The sequence below is a fragment of the Ursus americanus genome, chromosome 33, assembly GCF_024610735.1.
Source record: "Ursus americanus isolate L20-20 chromosome 33, mUrsAme1.1.p, whole genome shotgun sequence".
Lineage (NCBI taxonomy): Eukaryota > Metazoa > Chordata > Mammalia > Carnivora > Ursidae > Ursus > Ursus americanus.
The window spans coordinates 30,175,388-30,194,885 of record NC_142159.1 but is presented as its reverse complement, the minus strand read 5'-3'; the positions used below and the strand labels follow the sequence as shown (position 1 = coordinate 30,194,885).

The 19,498-nt window shown below is 59.5% G+C and overlaps 3 protein-coding genes and 1 pseudogene across 9 annotated transcripts; 3 read left to right on the top strand and 1 right to left on the bottom strand.

Annotated features, from left to right (window-relative positions):
* Positions 1 to 105: 105 nt before the first annotated feature.
* Positions 106 to 3,322, top strand: PUSL1 (pseudouridine synthase like 1). 5 transcript variants are annotated; one of them, XM_045803400.2, is made up of 9 exons: positions 106 to 300; positions 505 to 568; positions 705 to 892; positions 1,048 to 1,197; positions 1,285 to 1,455; positions 2,251 to 2,302; positions 2,386 to 2,548; positions 2,680 to 2,784; positions 3,024 to 3,162. In XM_045803400.2, exons 1-8 carry the CDS (start codon positions 230 to 232, stop codon positions 2,781 to 2,783), a joined length of 963 nt encoding a protein of 320 aa, XP_045659356.1. In that variant the 5' UTR covers positions 106 to 229; the 3' UTR covers position 2,784; positions 3,024 to 3,162. The 5 variants fall into 5 exon arrangements, with proteins under 5 accessions (XP_045659356.1, XP_045659355.1, XP_087714736.1 ...); XM_045803399.2 differs by having other exon boundaries at positions 2,677 to 2,784; XM_087858610.1 differs by lacking the exon at positions 2,680 to 2,784 and having other exon boundaries at positions 3,024 to 3,322.
* Positions 3,233 to 14,967, bottom strand: INTS11 (integrator complex subunit 11). Of its 2 annotated transcripts, none has more exons than XM_045803398.2 (17): positions 14,800 to 14,967; positions 12,566 to 12,663; positions 12,003 to 12,076; positions 10,518 to 10,746; positions 7,590 to 7,688; positions 7,473 to 7,507; positions 7,081 to 7,219; positions 6,486 to 6,550; positions 5,695 to 5,884; positions 5,268 to 5,351; positions 4,749 to 4,838; positions 4,485 to 4,647; positions 4,252 to 4,359; positions 4,106 to 4,167; positions 3,893 to 4,008; positions 3,688 to 3,817; positions 3,233 to 3,575 (listed from the first exon to the last, which is right to left on the bottom strand). In XM_045803398.2, the coding sequence occupies exons 1-17, from the start codon at positions 14,825 to 14,827 to the stop codon at positions 3,510 to 3,512; spliced, it is 1,776 nt and encodes a 591-aa protein (XP_045659354.1). In that variant the 5' UTR covers positions 14,828 to 14,967; the 3' UTR covers positions 3,233 to 3,509. The 2 variants fall into 2 exon arrangements, with proteins under 2 accessions (XP_045659354.1, XP_045659353.1); XM_045803397.2 differs by having other exon boundaries at positions 3,893 to 4,035; positions 14,800 to 14,966.
* LOC123796066 (small ribosomal subunit protein uS12 pseudogene) lies at positions 9,300 to 9,775 on the top strand (annotated as a pseudogene).
* A 120-nt stretch (positions 14,968 to 15,087) lies between the features above and the next one.
* On the top strand, positions 15,088 to 18,941 carry CPTP (ceramide-1-phosphate transfer protein). 2 transcript variants are annotated; one of them, XM_045803402.2, is made up of 3 exons: positions 15,088 to 15,154; positions 16,976 to 17,109; positions 17,337 to 18,941. In XM_045803402.2, the coding sequence occupies exons 2-3, from the start codon at positions 16,988 to 16,990 to the stop codon at positions 17,857 to 17,859; spliced, it is 645 nt and encodes a 214-aa protein (XP_045659358.1). In that variant the 5' UTR covers positions 15,088 to 15,154; positions 16,976 to 16,987; the 3' UTR covers positions 17,860 to 18,941. The 2 variants fall into 2 exon arrangements, with proteins under 2 accessions (XP_045659358.1, XP_045659357.1); XM_045803401.2 differs by having other exon boundaries at positions 15,100 to 15,173.
* Positions 18,942 to 19,498: the final 557 nt, after the last annotated feature.

Genomic DNA, 19,498 nt, shown 5'->3' with positions numbered 1-19,498 from the left:
CCCTAAGCGGCCATAGGGCGCCCTTAGCGGCCCTTCGTTCGGCCCCGCCCCCACTCCCGCCCTTAGCGGCCTAAGGCGCAGGCGCGAGCGCGGGCGCAGCCGGGGGCGTGGCCACATTGCTCCCCCGCGCGCGCTCACTCGCGCGCGCGTTGCGTTCACGTGCAGCTCTGCTGAGACCGAGCCCGAGCCCGACCCCGCCGAGTGTGGCCGCGCTTCGCCGACTCCGGCCATGGGCCCTGCAGCAGGCTCGGTGACGGCGCGCTACCTCGTGTACTTCCAGTACTTGGGCACGGACTTTAAGTACGTCTTCCAGACCTCCCATCCGTGCCCGCGGCCCCCACTTTGTCCCGGCGCCCGACGTGGGAGCGGGGGGAGCTAAATTTAGGACGCGCACCTCTGGTCGCCAGGCTGGACGCCCGGGGAGGGAACGGACCTTGGAGGGCCGCAGAGGGAGGGGAAGGGCCCGAACCCCGTCTGCTAACCTGAGCCCGCCTCCGCCCGCAGCGGGGTCGCGGCCGTCAGGGGCTCCCAGCGCGCCGTCGCCGTCGGGGTCCAGAACTACCTGGAGGTGAGCTCTGGCGGCCAGCCGCCCGGAATGGAAAGAGGGAGACCCGAGGGCGGCGCAGATGGGAGCCCCCGCGCTTCTGCGGCCCGGTCTTCGCCCTGCGCTGCCCACCCCGCCCCAGGCGGCTCTGTCCCCTCAGGAAGCTGCAAAGCGGCTGAATTCGGTGGTGCCAGTCAAGTTCACCATCTCCAGCCGCACGGATGCTGGGGTCCATGCCCTATGCAACGCGGCTCACCTGGACGTCCAGCGCCGCTCAGGCCAGCCCCCCTTCTCCCCAGAGGTCCTGGCAGAGGCTCTCAACGCCCACCTGAGGCACCCGGCCATCCGGTGAGCACCCATCTGCTGTCTCCAGACTGGTCCACCATGCGTGGAGGCCATAAGTCAGGAAGGACTTGGTGTCTGGACAGAACCCTGGGAGTGAGATACCAAGGTGTCGCTTGGGTGGGTGGAGGGATCTGGAGTGCCTGATCTTGCTCCCACAGGATACTGCAGGCATTCCGAGTACCCAGTGACTTCCATGCCCGCCATGCAGCCACATCCAGGACCTACCTGTACCGCCTGGTCACTGGCTGCCACCGGCCTGACCAGCTGTCAGTGTTTGAACGGAACCGATGCTGGCCCCTGCGGGCAGGGTGAATGTGGGTGTGAGCGAGTGGGAGGGGTTGTTAGACCCAGCTGGCTGGCTACTCCCTCCTGACCACTCACCTGGCTCCCTGCAGCTGCTTGGATGTGGGTGCCATGCAGGAAGCTGCCCAGCACCTGCTAGGGACGCATGACTTCAGTGCCTTCCAGTCAGCTGGCAGCCCGGCCACTAGCTCGGTGCGCACACTGCGCCGAGCCTCAGTGTCCCCTGACCCAGGCAGCCCCTTTGTCCTCCCCCAGGAGAACAGGTAAGGAAGGGCACCCTGCACACTAGCCAGAGGCTGGGGAAGCTGGATTTAACTTCCCTGGCAGGGGTGGTGCAGACGCAGCACACAGCTGGGGCTGGGGACCCCCCTGGGCATCCATCATTCCTCACAGGGGGATACTAGTCAGCTGAGTGGCATGGCCCCAACAACCAAGAACCTACAGCTGTGCCCTCCCCCCAGGGTGGGTTCCTGCCCTGCCCTACCCTGCCCAGCTCAGCATTCATTGCCTAGTACATGGATCTTGGCAGCTGCTGAAAAGCCTTTGCTGAAAGAGAAGCACCAGGCCAGTGGTTCCGGCCGTACCTGCCAGGGGGTTGGCTCCGCTGCCCCTGGCACTGTCCCTGGGGCCTCTGGCCAGATGTCAGCTGTTGACTTCCAAAACCTTCCCCGTTGGAGCCAGCATGGAGGAGGAACTTCTGCATGGTCAGCTGAAGAGCCCCTGGCCTGGGGCTTGGGTCCCTGGTAGATGAGCTGGCCGCGCTCAGCTCCCTCAGCTGCCGCAGAGCCTGCACCGGGACCTCCACCTCAGCGGCACCTCCATCGGAGGGCCTGTTCCCATTGCCAAGGCCCCCAGAAGGCTCTGCTGCCCCTCCCACTCACAGTGTCCCTCCCACCAGCTTCACTTGAGGGTAGGATGGTCAGTGGAAGCCCTGGGGTGGAAGAGAGTGGGAACCAGTATCCCCCAGACCCCTTCCCCTGCCCGCCTCCTTGTCCGGGGCCACAGTGTGGACTCGGGGGCTGCCCTGGGCCAGACATCGCAAGTGCCAGTATTTCTAGGTTGCGGTTCTGGAACCTGGAGTTTGAGAGCCAGTCCTTCCTGTACAGACAGGTGGGCTCTGCGCTGGGCCTCCCGGGGGTGGGGGTGGCCCTGAGGGGCTGGGCCCCTATGGCAGTCTTGGCTTTGGGTTGCAGGTGCGGAGAATGACAGCTGTGCTGGTGGCTGTGGGGCTGGGGGCTTTGATGCCTGCTCAGGTGAAGGTGATCCTGGAAAGCCGGGACCCCCTGGGCAGGCACCAGGCACGTGTGGCCCCAGCCCATGGCTTATTCCTCAAGTCAGTGCTATACGGGAGACTCGGTAAGAGTACGCTGCCCTGAAAGGTGCCTGCGTGCATCCCACTGATTGACCCCATCCTAAGGCTGGGTGCTTGATGGGGGAGGGGCTCTTGGTGACAGCACAGCTGCAGCCCTCACCTGTCCTGCTAGCAGGTGGCAATCCAGCCTCTGTTCAGCGGGAAGGCAAGGAAGCCCCAGGTTGGCCAAAAAATCTCCAGCTGGAGAACAGCAGCCCAAAAGTAGGAGGCCTGGAGTAAGGTACCTGGACCCCTAGACCCAAGGGCCTTGGACCCCTAGGTACCCGGATCCCAAGATCTACGCCCTGGACCCCTCCTGACCTGGGCCCTAGGATCGAGTTCCCAGTAGAGGAGGGAGACTGCGGGGGTTCCCCTCAGGGAGTAGGGAGGGGCCTGAGAGGCAGGGGCTCTGCAGCCCAGATGAAGCTGTTGACCTATGGCCAGGCCCAGACTCTGTAGAAACCCTCCTGTGCCCTGCAGGGTTTACCACACGGAAGGCACAGATCACCCCCAGATGCCCAGCTGACGTCAGGGCACCATGACACACAGAGCCCTGCTGCCATGCAGGCCTCCTGCCTCCCGCTGGCCTGTACCTGCCTCAAGTCCCCAGCTTCCTGGGCACCCAGGTCTGCCACAGGTGAACTGCAGGAAAAAGGCCTGAGTATCAAGAAGGGAACATCCACGCAGCCTTTGGTTCAGTTTTTACTGGAAATTAATACCGCAGGAGCATCCACCTATCTCCTGGGGCCTCACGAATAGAAATAAAGGGTGACCAAGTCCTTAAGCCTCTTTCTTTCCTTAGCCAAAAGTGGCCAGTTGGGCAGACACATGACACTGTGGTCTTGTCCTCACAGACAAGGGCTGTGAGCAGCCGTGGGCTCCACATCCAAGGACACAGAGGGAAGAGCTAAGGCACAGACACGGCCCTGGAATGAAAGCCTAGGTCCCTCTGGTGACCAGCTGACCTCAGCTGGGGGCCTGGGGGAGGCCCTTCTTGAGCAGTGACGTGAGGTAACTTCCCAGCTCCTCATCCTAGAGCCAGATACAAGAGGGGACAGTTATCGCATCCTCCCCAACCACCACACCTGGGCAGCCCCCGCCTCTCCCGACCTCCCGGGAATGGGGGCTCCCCGGCCCAACTCACCTGGTAGGTCCAGGAGACCAGCAGCACCTTCGTGCCCGGGTCCTCTGAGTGGGCAGCGGCCTGGATGAGGATGGACTCCACGGTCACGGACCCATCGGGAAGGTGCTGCACGCAGTGATCCTTGAGCATGCTGCGGGGAGGCACAGTGAGACCCCACCTTGGGTCCCGCTTACCACCCCCAGAGCCAGGAGTGGGGTACACCCACCTCTTCAGGTGGCTGTAGACCCGCATGGCCGTCTCCTGCTCCTTGCGAGGGTCATGGAGATGCACGCGGCAGGTGAAGCGCAGCTGGTGCTCCACCAGGCCCAGCTCCTTGAGGGCCTGCTCTGAGGACACGAGCCGGAAGTTCTGTGGGGCAGGGGAAGGTCAGGGGGCAAGGGAGCACCCCTCACCCCCACCCAAGCACAGGCACACTCACACTGTCCTTCATGATCAGAGTGCCATGCAGGAGCCGGGGCTTTTTGGCGTCAGGAAGCAACCCTGCAGAGAAAGGGGCAGTGATGGGAGCTGTCCACCAGCTGCGCCGCTGCCCTGCCCCTGCCCAGTGTGCCCGGCCCTGCGTACCCTGTGCCATCTCCCGCTTCAGCAGCCCCAGCGAGATGCCCACGGGGATGCTGGGGCTCGTGGGCAGTGTCACCGTCTCACCGTTGGCTGGCATGTAGCAGTTGACCCCTGGGCAAGAGTGGGAGGAGCAGAGAGCCTCAGTCTAGACCATCTGGCCCTGCCCATGCTGACCCATGGGTAGACCCCACATTCCCTGTATCGGCCCAAGCCCACCCCATGCCTGGGCTGCCTACGGAATTCCTGCTCAATCTTCTGCTTCAGGAACTCCATCTTCTTGGCTTCCCCATGTACGAGCAGCACACTCTCGGGCTCTGCCTGGCCCACCAGCTGCATGATGCCCTTGGCGTCAGCATGGGCGCTGAAGGACATGTACTCCACCTGCATCTTGACCTCCAACTGCAGCATCACAGTGCACATGGGCCGTTACCACAAGCAGCAGGCTCCAAGGGCTCCCTACCAACCCAAAAGGGGGAGCTGCCGGGGAAGCGGGTACTCACCACCTGCCGCCCCTCCATCTCCAGCTTGCGCTGCCCACTGAGGATCTTATGGCCCACAGTGCCCTGCACGCAGTAGCCAGGCATGATGACCTGTGGGGGAGGGAGGGATGGAGCCGGCAGCCACCCTGTAACACAGTCCCCACCCCAAAGGCCGCCTCAGGGGGCTTCCTCCCTGTCTCTTCACCCTGCCCTTCCTACCTGTCAGAACCTATACCCTTAATGGCCCCTTTCCTTTGCCAGCGGCTCCCTATCCCAGGCCCCACTGCAGACCCGGGCAGGCTCAGGAGTCTCAGCACAAGCCCACCTGGCCTGAGTATCACATCAGCTCAGGAGGCCAGAAGACGTTACTGCCTGATGCAACAGGCTGACACAGCAAGAGTCTGAGCTGCCTGTGTGAGACACGGGCCCAGGATGCCAAGCCCTGTCCTGACAAACAGCAGTGTCCCCAAGCCAAGCAGAGCCCCTGTTCCCCCACCTCTGCCCAACCTCACAGGCCCTTCTAGCACCTAGACCTCTTACCATGTTCTTCTCATTCCCTGCCCACTTCCGGAAGATCTGCAGGGACTGGCCAGCATGCAGCATGCCTGGTGTGGCAAACACAACCTGCGGGGGTGGGTGGGGATGGGGACAGTCAGCGCAGCAGCGCCCGCCTGTCAAAGAACCAGTGTTGGCCACAAGTCTAGCCCTTCCTCTGCCCTCAGAGCCTTTTGACTCTGCACCTGCCACAGGCCCTACCTTCTGACCCCACCCCGTCTCTCCCCCAGCACGGCACCCCACTCCCTGAGGGAGACCTGCAGGCAAGGCCCCTGGCATGTCCCGGACACGGAGGAGGTGCACATGCGTGGACAGTCAGCATTGGCCCCAGGTGCCCCACCCTGGGGCAGGCATGACTTGGCTACAACAGGCACAGGACAGCCATCCCCAGCCCCTCCTGGTCAGGCCTCACCATTGGGCCCGGGTTGTCAGCAAACGCTCGATCGAAGGCTTTGATGTGCTTGAACTCAAACATGTTCCTCTGGACAAAGGTCTTACGGATCTTCTGGTTGGTCCAGGTTATGAAGAGCTTGTAGTAGTGGTTGGCCTTCTCTGTCAGGCCCGTGGAGAAGTAAATGGGGGCCTTTAGGTTCATGCGCTCCCTGTGGACAGTGCAGGACCACAGTGAGGAGGCTGCCAGGAAAGGGCTGGCCCATGTCACCCCTCACACCCTCAGCCTGGGTTGTGTCCGGTGGAAGGAACAACTCCCTGATGTCCCCCACCTCAGTCCACTTCCTTCTATAAAATGTTCTTTTTTTTTTTTTTTAAAGATTTTACTTATTTATTCGACACAGATAGAGACAGCCAGCGAGAGAGGGAACACAAGCAGGGGGAGTGGGAGAGGAAGAAGCAGGCTCCCAGCGGAGGAGCCTGATGTGGGACTCGATCCCAGAACGCCGGGATCACGCCCTGAGCCGAAGGCAGACGCTTAACCGCTGTGCCACCCAGGCGCCCCTAAAATGTTGGTTCTGAAGAAGGAAACAGAGCACATGCGGGTGGAGGGAGGACAACATGACACAGGCCTCCTGGCTTGGGCGGGCACCCCCACAGATACCAGGCACCCTGACTACATCTGATAGGGGCCAGTGCTACAGGCTATGCTCTACCTGGAGCTGAACTGAGGACCTTCCCGGGCTGGACACAGGCATCCCGCTAATGCCCACTCAGGCCAGGGGTCCCAGAAACCAATCTGACTGCACCTACCAGAAGGTCTCCAGCAGGATGCAGAGCTCCTGAGCGCGGCCCAGGGCAAACACAGGGATCAGCACCTGCAGGGGGAAGGCAAGGGTGCCTGAGGCAGGAGTCCCTGGCTGTGCTGCCCACCCAAGTTAAGCCCACATCTGATCCTAGAGGACAGGCAGCTGTACCCTGTGGCTGCCTTCTCAGGGAGCAGCTGCTATAAAGACTGGCCCTGCTGGTAGCTCTGATGGTCAGAGGCTGCATCCACTGAGAGGTCATAGCCAGGCATCCTGAGAGCCAGACGCCCTTTGCAAGCCACAGGTAAAGCCCCTACACTCTCCCCACAAGTCCTGGTCCCAGCCACAATCTATCCAAAAACGACCACAGTGGATACTCTGGCCAGCCCTGGTCTGGGATCTGAAGTGAGAGATGAATACACACCCCACTAGTCTTTGGAGAAGTCTTTCTTCCTAATGCTGAGCAAATCTTCCTCCTTGCATGCCCAGAACACAAAACACCCATCTCCTGACATGCCAGAAGTGGCCAAAGGACTGTGTAGCATGGTCAGGGTGGGCACGTGGCCCAGAGCCCTGCTTGGCACTCCGCCTGCACCAGCTACCTTCCCTCCACGTTCCACGGCCTCGTGGACCTTCTTCAGAAAGTCTCGCTCCCGGCAGCGTTTGGAGTCCCGGATGGTCGTGGCGTAGGTAGATTCTGTGATGAGCAGGTTGGGGCGGCATTTGTCAATCCACGCAGCTCTGTAACAGAGGTGGGCTTGGCCGGAGGTGGACAATCCACATGGCTGTAAGGCCAGGAGCAACAAAACAGACCCCAGCCACAGGTTCCCTGGACCCTCTGGCAAGCAGCACACTAGGGGAGACCGGAGGAAGAGACTCTGCCATGCACAGAGGACACGTGGCAGAAACCAATGCATGGACTGCCCAGGCACCCAGCATAGCCACAAGCATCACTGCTCCCCACAGGATGAAAGAAACACATCAGCCTACTCACCCCAAATGTCGGTCCGGGGTCATATTATAATCACCCTGGCAAAGAATGTCACAGTAAAACAGGTGCCTCCTCTCCCTGGCTAAGCAGTACCCCTGTGCCCCAAGTGCTTCCACTGACCGTGTAGACCACAGATTCTGAGCCCACTTTAATCTGGAACATGGCTGCCCCCAGCACGTGGCCTGCATAGTAGGCCTTGATTTCAAGTTCATCGTCCACCTACAGAGGAGAGGGCTCGAGTGAGGTCTTCAGGCTATGCTAGGTAGGTGGTCAGTTGAAGAGTATGGCAGAGGGACCAGGGAGGTGGACACTGGGGAGGCAGAGGGCAGAAGAGGAGAACATGGTTCCAAGCCTTTCATCATTTCCTGTTTCTCACAATGTCCAGTTCTCAACCAAAAGCAAGCAGACACAAGAGATGAGACACCAGCATGGAAAACAAGAGAAACAACAGTGTAGAGAAGCAGACTCAGGGCTCCTAGAGTTTTCAGACACAGAGTTTAAGAGGGCTGTGACTAATATATTCAGAGAAATAAAAGAAGTTTAAGAATGTTGACCACAAAACTAGAAATTATCTTAAAAAGTAGAAATGCTAAAGCCAAAAGCTATAATCACCCAAATAAAAAAATGAATGGATGAATTTAACAGCATGCTATATATAATCGAAGAGTAGTAAGGCAGTAAAACACACAGAAAGGACTGTCTAGCACAAAGCACAGAAAGACAAATGCACGAGGGAAGGTCTGGAGTAAGAAGGCCTCACATTCTGCCATCTGGGGCCCTGGGTTGGAGGAGGACAACGGGCAGGAGCAACACTGGAAGAACCAGATGAAAGACATCGGGCCACAAATCCACGAGGCTTCACACCCGGACAGGTTCAATGAGAACAACATGCAGGTCCATCACAGCATACCCACCAAAATCCAAAGAAAAGGGTATAATCCTACAACCAGCCTCACACTAAAGATTCTCTTTCAAACAGTGAATAGAAAGAAACATTCAAAGTACTGAGAAGAAGTAATTGCCAAACTAGGATTCCACATGTCACGAAAAAGTCCCTCAGGAATGAGGGTGAAGCAGAGCCATCTGCAGACAATTAAAAGCAAATTCACTGCCAACAGATCCATACGGGTGTCCTTCGGGAAGAAGGTAAGTCATCGCAAAGACAAGTGAAGAACACAGGAAGTAGAGAGGGTAAATACAGAGATGACGCCTAGCAAAGCTGACCTCATCAGTATCAGTAATGATGTCCCCCTAGGTTTCATATATACTGAGCAAACTAAAACAAGGGCACATAATAAAATGTTCTAAGACCTTTGCATTATCGAGAGGCAAAACCTCCAAATACCTTAGATTTTTGTTGTCACGGATGCATTTTGTAAACTCTATCACTATGAGAATTACAAGAATATAAAATAACTAACCAAATAAAAGGAGAAACAGAAGGGCGCCTGAGTGGCTCAGTAGGTTAAATGTCTGCCTTCGGCTCAGGTCACAGTCCCAAGGTCCTGAGATGGAGCCCCGTGTCGGGCTCCCTGCTCAGAAGGGAGTCTGCTTCTGCTTCTCCCTCTCCTTCTGCCCCTCCCCCCGTTAGTATTCTATCTCTCTCTCTCACTCACTTGCTCTCTCTCTCAAATAAACAAATAAAATCTTAAAAAAAAATAAATTTAAAAAATCAATCCAAAGAAAGCAGTAAGAGAAAAAAAAAACAGAACAGGCAACACAAATAGGAAGCAAATAGTAAGAGAGTGGAGCTAAACTCAAAGTTTTCTTATTAAATGTGGAGTCCAAATGCTCCGCCTGGACAAGTTATCAGGACAGATTAACAGCAACAACAACAAAACCCTCTCTTGCTCTGGCCCGTGGCGCCGGCAGGATGGGCACGACTTGCAGTCCGCGTACCGCCAGGAAGCCCCACAGCCACCGATGAGCTCAGAAGTGACATTATGAACAGTGTGAGAAAACACACGTGGGCACAGCCCTGAAGGCCAACGCTTTTGGAGGCGCTCCCATGCAAAGGGAATTGTGCTGGGAGACGTAGGAGTTGAAGCCAAATAGCCAAATTCTACCATCAGAAAGTGTGTCAGGGTCCAGCTGATCAAGAATGGCAAAAAAAACCCGCAGCCTTTGTGCCCAATGACGGTTGTCTGACGTTTACTGAGGAAAATGATGAAGCTGTAGTTCCTAGATTTGGTCACAAAGGTCATGCTGTCACAGACATTCCTAGAATTTGCTTTAAGACCGTCAAAATAGCCAACGTCTCTCTTTTGGCCTTTTACAAAGGCAAGAAGGGAAAACCCAGATCCTAAGTTTGATGGTGAAAACATAATAGTAATAAATTTTCATATGCCAAAAACCCACAAAAAACAAGCAAACAATAAACCAAATTACATGCCACTTAAAAGAGCTACATTTAAAACATGACGCAGTAAAGTTCAAAGTAAAACGATGGAAAAGACACACTATGCAAACAACCAAAGGTGGGGGTGGTGGGGATGGTGTGGCGTTAGCCGAAACACAGACTTTCAGGGGAAAAGTCTTATTAAAGATAAACGCACATACTTCGTGTTGACAAGAAGTTCAACCAGAAATAACTGGAAACACATAGGTAACCAGTAACAAGCAAACTCCGCTGACTCTACGGAGAAACAGACAAATCTCTAATCTTCGTGATAAAGTTTACCCAATTTGATGGCATTTGCCTGCTTAGAACCCCTCACTTCCTTGCTGACCCACACAAAACAGTCAGAGTCAAAACCCAAACTCCACAGCCCAGTACTGGCTGCCCTTCGGGGCTTGCCAACCTCACGGTCCAGTCTCTGCCCCTACCACCCCGGCCGGCACACCCTCTCAGACGCACTCAGGCGCACAGCTGGGTGAGCAGCAGAGGTCCCACATGCTTGATGGGTGCTGGGCACGCTGCCCTGTGTGCACCTGAATCTGGGCTGGGACCCTGATTCTCGACTGACCCCATGTGCCTGCCCAAGGCTGCCTCCCGGTAGCCCCACAGTACCCGACAGAGAGTGAGATGGGGTGTGCTGGGGCCCTGACCTGGACCGTCTGGTGCAGGTGGACAGCTACCACCTTCTTCATACAGTCTTTGATCATCTGGGAGGTGAAGAAGTTGGCCTCACCCTTCTTGTCCACAGCAATCTTGCGGTAGTCCTCCAGCAGGATGGGGCAGATGGCCTGGGTGGGGTGGGTCATGTAGATGGGCCCATCATAGCCCACCATCTCGCTGAAGTAGGGGAGTGCCCCACAGTGGTCCAGGTGGAAGTGGCTGGGGGTGCAACACAGGTCAGCCCAGGGCCACTGCTCCCCAACCAAGCCTGCCCCCCACAGCCCCTCCACACCAGCAGAGGCTCATGGTCATTCCACCCATTCGTTCTTTTGTGCACTGATTGCCTACTGTGTATGAGATGCCATCCTCAGTACCAGAGTGAGGAGTGAGCAAAAGAGGTAAAATCTACTACCTTCCTGGAACTCCGAATCTAAATGTCCGATAACGCAGTGAGCATGAAAGAGGTAATGCTGTGTCACGTGGGCACACGTTCTATAGAGTAATGGAAAGTAGCTAAGAAGGGGACAGGGCACCAGGACAGTGACCATCTCTGGTGGATGGACAGGAAGACCCCACGGCATGTGAACCACAGCAGGAAGGCACCGGAGCAAAGGGAACAGAGTGCTGTGTGTCCATGAGTAGAGCAGACCCACTGTGTGAAGCCCATGTCCAAGAAGGAACTGAGACCACAGGAGCCTCAGAGCAGCTGAGGATGGGGTCGGCAGATCCTCTGGCTTGCAGGATGCGGGGGGAAGACCAGCAGGAGGCTGCTGTAGTCATTTGGCCACAGGGCAAAGGTCAGGGTCAGGAAAAGGACTGGATCCCGAAAACTGTGGACTATCTGGGTGGAGTGTGAGGAACTGGAGGAAAGCAGAAGCCCCATTCAGCCAGGTTGGGGAGGTCGACTGCCACCAGGGGGGCCAGACCATGAGTCTGGACGTCAGGGCAGGGTGGATGGGAATGTACAGCAAGATCAGTGAGCATCGAGGACCAGCAAGGAGGGTGTAGTCACTGCTGCCAAATGCTGCTGAGAGGCCGAGCGAGGAGGCCTGACAAGTAGCCCAGGGGCTCACATGGGAAATGTTCCATCTTTGCATTGTTGGGGGAGTAGGCTCCCTGCCATGGGCCTGCTGCCCTAACACAGCCTCGTCTTCCTGGGGTAGCTGGGGCAGAGCCAATAGGCACGCGCCACACAGTGTGCCCCCTGGCTCCACGGCGCTGACCAAAGCCCACCAAGGAGCAACCGTGAATACTGTAACCTCATGCGAGTGCACGGCCTCCAGGACCACTGTCCAGAGGCAAGGGGGGCAGCCCAGAGGGGGCGCCACACCAGCAACCTAGAACAAAACGGGGGTCTGCAACGCCCCACAGCCTGCAGCCTCCCTGGGCCCTGAGTGGCTCTCCTGGGCCCTGAGGGTCCTCGGGGTGGGGCCAGCTGTGAGCCCACACAACACTAACAGCTGACAGGTGCCTACCTGATAATCACACAGTCCAGGAAGTCGGTCAGCCGGCCGTTGCGGGTGATGTAGGAGAAGTCAGGGAAGCGCCTCTGACAAGCCAAGAAAAAGGGTCAGAACACGGTTGCCCTGGGTCTGCCAGCACTCCAGAGAGTGGCAGCCAGGAGTGGGGAACGAGGGCACAGGCTGAGCCTGGCCAGCCACACCAGGACCATTAACTGCTCACAGCCTCAGGGCACACAGGGAGGGGTCAAAGTGCTGGGCACCAGTCACCAAGCCAGAAGCCCTGCCTGGGGAGCACTGAGCTGCCCCATATGACTCTACAGGAGCCCAAGAGCCCCTGCTCTGGTACAGACCAAGCCTTCCACACAGGGCATCCCATCTGTCAACTGGTGATGGTGGGGACACTGCCAGGGAATGCAGTGACCCCAGGCCCACCTGCCTCCTACCACTGCCCACTTGCCCAAACTCCCTACTCCGTGGGTCAGAGTCTGAGGCTCTGATGCCTGGATCCCGCTGAGAATAGCAACGAGGAGCAGGCTGAATGAGGTCCCTCCAGGCTACCTTCCCTCAGGACTCACGTCATCATTGAACCCCATGTGCATTCCGCAGTCCAGCATGACATTCTTGCCAGCGATGGAGACCAGGATGCAGCTTCGGCCCACATCCTGGCCAGCCCCTGAAAAGGAAGAGGGATGAGGTGCCGCCACCCCCATGTTCCTCTCCCTGCTGCTGCAAGCCGTGGCCCCAGCCCCAAGACCAAGGCTCAGCCACCTGCCTCATACCTCCACTGGGAACTCTGGGTCCCTGCCCCACAGAACCCTCGGTGGGCTGGGAAAACTAGACCCCCACGGCTGCTGTGCAGATGAAGTGTGACACAGAAGCACCACCACCACCCCCTCTACACACAGGTCAGGGAAATGTGCAGGGAAGGGGCAAAGTGCCAAGGCTGCCGAGCGACTTCTAGACCACATGCCCTCCCCCACTACACCTCCAGCCTCAGGCCCTGCCACCACCACCTACGTCAGATGGAAAAAGACCCTCACCTCTCGAGGGAGCAGCCCACCTGCTGCGGCTGACTGGCACCTTCAAAGGCCAGGGGCTGTGTAACAGGTGCTGGACTGTGGTCCTGGCACTTAATAGGGGTAAGCCGGCACTCCACAGGGCATCACCACCCCTCCTGAAAACTCAACTGCCTGAAAACTCATCTGGGCTATGGGGCCCTCTCCCCCAGGACCTATGCGCAGAAGGCATCAAGCACGTCCAGGTGGTGTCACTGCAGAGGGACACCTGTGCAGCTTCAGCCGGCCATGGGGAGACATGGCCCCAGCTGTCCAACAATGACCAACTACAGTGGCCAGAGTGCAGATGGCCCACCACCACACCCCCTCAGGGCACCCACAGCCCAGAACTTAAGCTGAGTCCTATCCATGTTCCTAACTTCAAGCCCTACCCATCTCCTCCAGCCCCAGCAGGGCACATCCCACCCACCTCCGCTGGGGTCTGGAGGCCCAAGAAGAAAGGGACACAGCCTTGCAGGGCCTGATGACAGCAAATGAGCTGCTTTCCATCTTGATCCTACAAGCCTCCCTCTGCTAGCCACCTGAACCTTCTGTTAGCACCACACACATCAAGGTGGCCCAGAGCAGAACCCAAGCTGGTCCTTCAGAAGCTTCAGTCACCCATGACTACAGTGGGTCATCCCAGCCAAGAGCTTCGTCTATGTGCTTCAAGCAGCCCAGCCATAGGCAGTGGCCTGGAGGTCTCTCATAAGCCTGCTTCTGCCCCACCAGGACGATGGCAGGGTCTCAGCCGTCCGCTCCCTGCTGAACCTGTAGCCCTAAAACTGTGCCCAGCACAGAGGCCCTCCAGACATTTGCGTGGGGGAAGGGGAGGGCTGCCCCTCTTTACAGAGGACATGAAGGCACAGAAGTCATGGGATCAGCCCATGGACACATGGCTCCTACGCATGGGGCCAGGAATGGTTTTCTGGACTCCACAGCTCAGCTCTTAGACACTGGCCCCTGCTCCCAACAGGACTCACGACCATCCCATGGGGCCTATGTGACGAAGAGCTCACACCACGAGAAAGGATATGGAGCTGTGTGGGAGATCTGTACAGGAAAATGCTCCCCACACACGGCCCAGTGGAGGAGGCAGGTTCTGGGACAGCACAGAGCACCAGCGCAGGAAGAATGCCCAGAGAGCTCTAGAGGGCTGGCCACCAAAATGCAAAATGATAACCCCAGCTGTTTCCGGTACCCTGGATTCTCAGTGACCTCTCCTCCTTCACGGTGTTCTGCGCTCTTTGGGCTTTCAAAAGGGTGCGTTTATATCTTTCACAAAATGCAAAGCTTCTTTAAAAAACAACAACAACATTGCAGATATGCAGTAAGGCTGAACTGTGAGAGCGGATGGCTGCACTAGGTAAACGGGAAGCTGCGGGTAACGGGGGCGAGACAGATGCACAAGGGGGAAGAAAGCCGAGGCGGGGAGCGAAGGCCACGTAAGGCACCAGTCCATGTGGACAGAGGCCGGCGCAGCGAGAACGGAGACCCCGTGGCTCTCGGGGACCGCGTCCGGAGGGCGGACCCCAGGAGAAGCTGCCCGCGTCCGGACCCACCCTCTTTGCACGGTGAGGAGAGCTGCGGACGCAGCAGCACAGCAGCGGGCCGACCCCCGAGCCGTCCCGAGGCCTCCGCTGCCGAGAGCCGGGGGCTCCGCGAACCTGGCCGGCCCTCTGCGCGCCCGCGGCTCGTCCCCAGACCACCGCCCGGCCCCGCGCCCGCGAGGCCGCCGAGCGCGCCTCACTCACCCAAGGGAGTGACCCTGATCTCGGGCATGCTGCCGGGCGCGCTCCCAGGACCCGTAGCCTCTGCCCTCACCGAGCCGGCAGAACCACTGCAGCCGGGCCACAACCACAGACCCGGTACCCCCGCCGCGCCGGATCCGGATCGCTGCGTCGTACCGCGCAGGCGCAGCCCCAATGGGGTCAGCTTCCGGTGCGCCCGCCGGAAACGCCGGCCCACGCGTCGATCCTCCGGATTGGGTAGCTGGCAGCCAATCCCCGGATTGGGTAGCTGGCAGCCAATCCCCGGCGTCAGGGAGGTGGCCGGGGCGGGGCAGCGGGTCCCGCGGCGGCGGCTGCGGCAGCGGCGGCGGCGGCTCAGGTGAGCGGCGGCGGCCCAGGTATGCGGGAGGGTGCCAGGCTCCGGCCCGTGGCGGGGGAGCAGAGCCCAACCGAACTGGGCAGGTGGGCCTGGGCATCGCCAAGGGGCCAGGAGCAGGAGGGGGCGGCCGCCCCGGACGCCGGGCCCCTGCTTAATCCCTGGGCCTCAGCTGGAGTGGGACCCGCCTAGGACTGGGGCCCCGCTGTACCCGAGCCCGGGGACCGACCCGGCGCCACCTGGAGCTCCCTTCCCGAGCAAGACTTGTAGGGCTTCCTGGACAGGGCCTCACTCCAACCCGCTGGGCTTGGGGTGCCAGGGTGGGTGCCCTCTTCTCCTGGGGGCCTTCAGCCTGCCGTCAGCCAGAGAGCTGCGGGCACTCAGGCAGCCCTCCTGCCGAGACTTGACCTTGGGGCTGTGGGCTGACCGGGGAGCCTTGGTGCCCTGCATCACCTCCCCAGAGCTGGCAGGCTGCCTGCCCCGGGCTGCACAGCCAGTGTCCTTCCTGTTGTTTGCAAGTTCTGAAAAGCTCCCAGCAGCTCCTCTGCGTTGCTGGCTCAGGTTCTAGACAGGAAGGCCAGGCCCACAGGATGTCTGGTGTCCAGGAAGGTAGCCCTGAAGACCTCAGAGACCATCTGCTCAGTGGATGGAAGGTAGGCCCTGAGAGAGGGGAGGGGCGTGCCGGAAGTCTCTGGAGCACCGTCTTCCTGAGGCCAGGCGCAACTGTCCCCACACCTGAAGACAGGGTGAGCTCACCTCTGGGAGCTCTGCCAATGCCAGGGGCCTCCAGGGCCTCAGCAGCCACGAGGCGCCATCAGATGCTCCTGGCATCCTGGGTGGTAAGATGCAGCTGAGTCCCCAGGGACCGTCAGAGCGCAACCCCAGTGCTGGCCCTGGGCTCCCAGGAGGGCAGAGGCTGAGTTGCCCAGGGGCACCCATTCAGTGTGTGGGCACTTGAATGTTTATGGAGTGACTGTATGAATGTGAGCAGAATCCAGGGCAGGACTCGCCTAGGGCGCTTCCAGGAGGTTCCTTGGGACTGGGGGAGGGCCTTATGGCTGTCTTCAGATGTAGAAGGGCTTTGGCTCAGCTGCCCTTCTGTGTGGCACCCGTACAGCCCCAGTAGGGGTGAAAAGATCCGTGTCTGTCAGGCAGTGCTGACCTTGCAGCCTCTGTTCTGGCCCCAGATGTAGCAGTAAAAGCAAAGAAGGGCCCAACCCACCTGGCCACCCTTCCTGGCCCTCCACTCGCTCTACTGTCTCTTTTGTCATGGTACTTATCTTTTTTTACCTACCATGTTGGACTTTTCTGGCTTTCTCCAGGAATATCGCCCTAATAGGCAGGGCTGTTTGTCTCATGGGGCATCCACCTTGGAAGGGTACTTGGCTCTGGGCAGAGACTCAGCAGATGTTTCTCCAGCTGGTAAAACGAGACACAGTCTGGTGAGAGAGACAATAAATAAGCCAGGAAGCATGAGTAGAGATGTGTGCCGTAGATAGGACATAGCAGAGTGCTCTGACGAGCCTGAGTGACAAGGAGGGGCATGCTAAGATCTGGGGGCAGGTGTTCCAGGCCCAGGGCACAGCAGCATCTGTGACACAGGTCACTGTGTCAGAGCATGTGGCCCAGGCAGAGGGAAGTAAGCTCCTGGGGAGAAGGGGGCTGACCCAGGGATGGGGCCCACTGTGGGCTCTCAGTGGGGTCGGCCGGATCCCAGCCATTGCTTTCTGACTGCTCTTGCCCCCCCACTCTGAAATAGTGACCCAGGGAGTGAGCTGATTCACAGGGAGACAGCCCACCAGCCTAACCACCTGTGTGTTTCAGTGCGCTTGAGATATGGATGGCTTGGAGTCGGACTTCAACCTGAAAGTCGTCTTAGTCAGCTTCAAGCAGTGTCTCAATGAGAAGGAGGAGGTGCTGCTGGACCACTACCTCGCCGGCTGGAGGGGGCTAGTCAGGTACATTTGGGGGGCACTGCCTTGCGGGGCCCCACGCTTCCCATGTGCTGCGGGGACACCGTGCGCACCCAGCTCCCGCCCGCTTGGGGCTGGTCAGCCCTTCTCACTCACCACGTGGCCGGCGGCACCGAGCCTTCCTACCCCTGTCTACAGGGGGACATGTGCCCCGGGAAGTGGGGCGCGGCCTCCCCTGCACCCAGGCTCAGTTCCTGCTTCCCCTCGAGCAGGTTCCTGAACAGCCTGGGCGCCATCTTCTCCTTCGTCTCTAAGGACGTCACCGCGAAGCTGCAGGTCATGGAGCGTCTGCGCAGTGGCCCACAGCGGGAGCAGTACAGCAGCCTGCAGTCCATGGTGGCCTACGAGGTGGGCAACCAGCTGGTGGACCTGGAGCGGCGCTCCCGCCACCCTGACTCGGGCTGCCGGACAGTGCTTCGGCTGCACCGTGCCCTGCGCTGGCTACAGCTCTTCCTGGAAGGCCTGCGCACCAGCCCCGAGGACGCCCGCACAGCTGTGCTCTGCACCGATTCCTACAACGCCTCTCTGGCTGCCTACCACCCCTGGATTATCCGCCGGGCCGTCACCGTGGCCTTCTGTACGTTGCCCACACGCAAGGTCTTCCTGGAGGCCATGAACGTGGGGTCCCCAGAGCAGGCTGTGGAGATGCTGGGCGAAGCCCTGCCCTTTATTGAGCGTGTCTACAATGTCTCCCAGAAACTCTACGCTGAGCATTCTCTGCTGGACCTGCCCTAAGGGCCAGCGGGCCACGTGGGGCAGGTTTCCCCGCTCCAGAGCTGGGCTGGGGCAGCCAGCTCCTATCAGTCCCACTGTGGAGCTCTGTGGGTGCGCCAGGAATGGGAAGAACACTGTCCCGTGTTAGCCCAGCTTGATCAGAGCCACGGGCCCAGCGAGGCCCACTCGGGCTGTGCTTCTAGCCTGCGGCACGAGGGCTGTGCCAGAGAAAGCGGGCCCTGGCCTCTGCTCCTCCCTTTTCACTTTGCTCTGCCCAAGGCGTCTTTGCTTTACCCTCAGCTGAGTTACACATGTGTCCCAGCAGGCCTCACCTAGACGGTGAGGTGCAGAAGGCAGGGCAGGTAAGGGGCAGGATCAGCATTCACGGGACACCCGGAGAAGCTGCCCCCTGCCTGCGAGCCAAGTCGTGCAGTGGGACAAAGTCACAGGTGGCACAGAGACTTCCTCCTGCTGCCAGCAAACATATTTGCAGGTGCTTGTCCACCCCTGGTCCACCTCGGTGTCTGTACCCCCCTGGTCCACCTCGGTGTCTGTACCCAGGTACCCCCAGGCTCCTCCACACGGGGCTGGCCGTCCCCAGGACAGGGATAGAACCCCTGGGCAGCAGCCGGGAGCTGAAGCCCTGAGCGAAGGCCAGCCCTGCCTCTCTCTCTGCACTCTCATCAGCTGCCCCTGCAGCCACCCCGTCAGCCGGGTGCCCCCCCAGCAGCTGCCTGTGAGTCTGCACAGCACAGCCCAGAGCTCTGCGGAGTCCACAGCTCTGCCGGTCCAGGGCTAGCCTCTCACTCCCCGTCGTCCAGCAAGACTGTGTTCCCTCCTCCCTGCCCCTTGCTGCCCCACAGAGACTCATGAGATGGCACATGGAGAGAGCCTGGACCACGTGCCCAGCTGACAGGCCAGCCGTCACCCAGCGCTCGGGGGCCTGGCTTCTACTGGCGCTTCCCTGGGAGCCGGGGCCCCTCGATGCCAAGGGGGCCGTATCCACCGTGCCGCAGCTGCGCCTACGCGTCGGCTTGCAGAGACCCTGGAAAGTGTCATCGGGTGATGGTCTGTTCCGACATCAATAAACGCCACTCAGAGCAGGCAGTGCCCTCCAGGGCAGAGGTGTTTGGTGTGTCAGGCGGCTGCTTACTGAAGGGAGGAGGGGCGTGACCTCACGGGGCTGAGGCCCTACTGCTAGGCTCACGGGGCAGTGTCCAGCACAGGGACGTGAGGCGTAGCCCGGCCAGCATGGGGCAGCGGGATGCGGCCTGTCTGTGTTGTGTAGCCTTTAGCTTGGCCCCCCGAGCCGCCACCAAGGTCCATGTCGTCATCCCCACTTTACGGGCGAGAAAACAGAATGACCCGAGGTGCTGGGTTGAGGGCAACTGCACAGCTTGTAGGGAGGAGAAGACCTGTGCGTGGGAGCCGCCCTGTGGTGCAGCAGTGGTGGGACGGAAGAAGGACTCCTGTCAGGCAGCATGCTCTCCAGCACCCCAATGTCAGGCCCAAAGAGCGGTGTCTAATGCCAGGTGCCCTGCGCCTGCAGCTTCGCCCTGTCCCACGGGGGCCACAGCGCCGTGAGGTGCCAGCAAAGGCAGGTGACCGTGAGGGTGGCACACGTGTGCCCACGTGCACACAGATTACAGGGGCCGTGCAC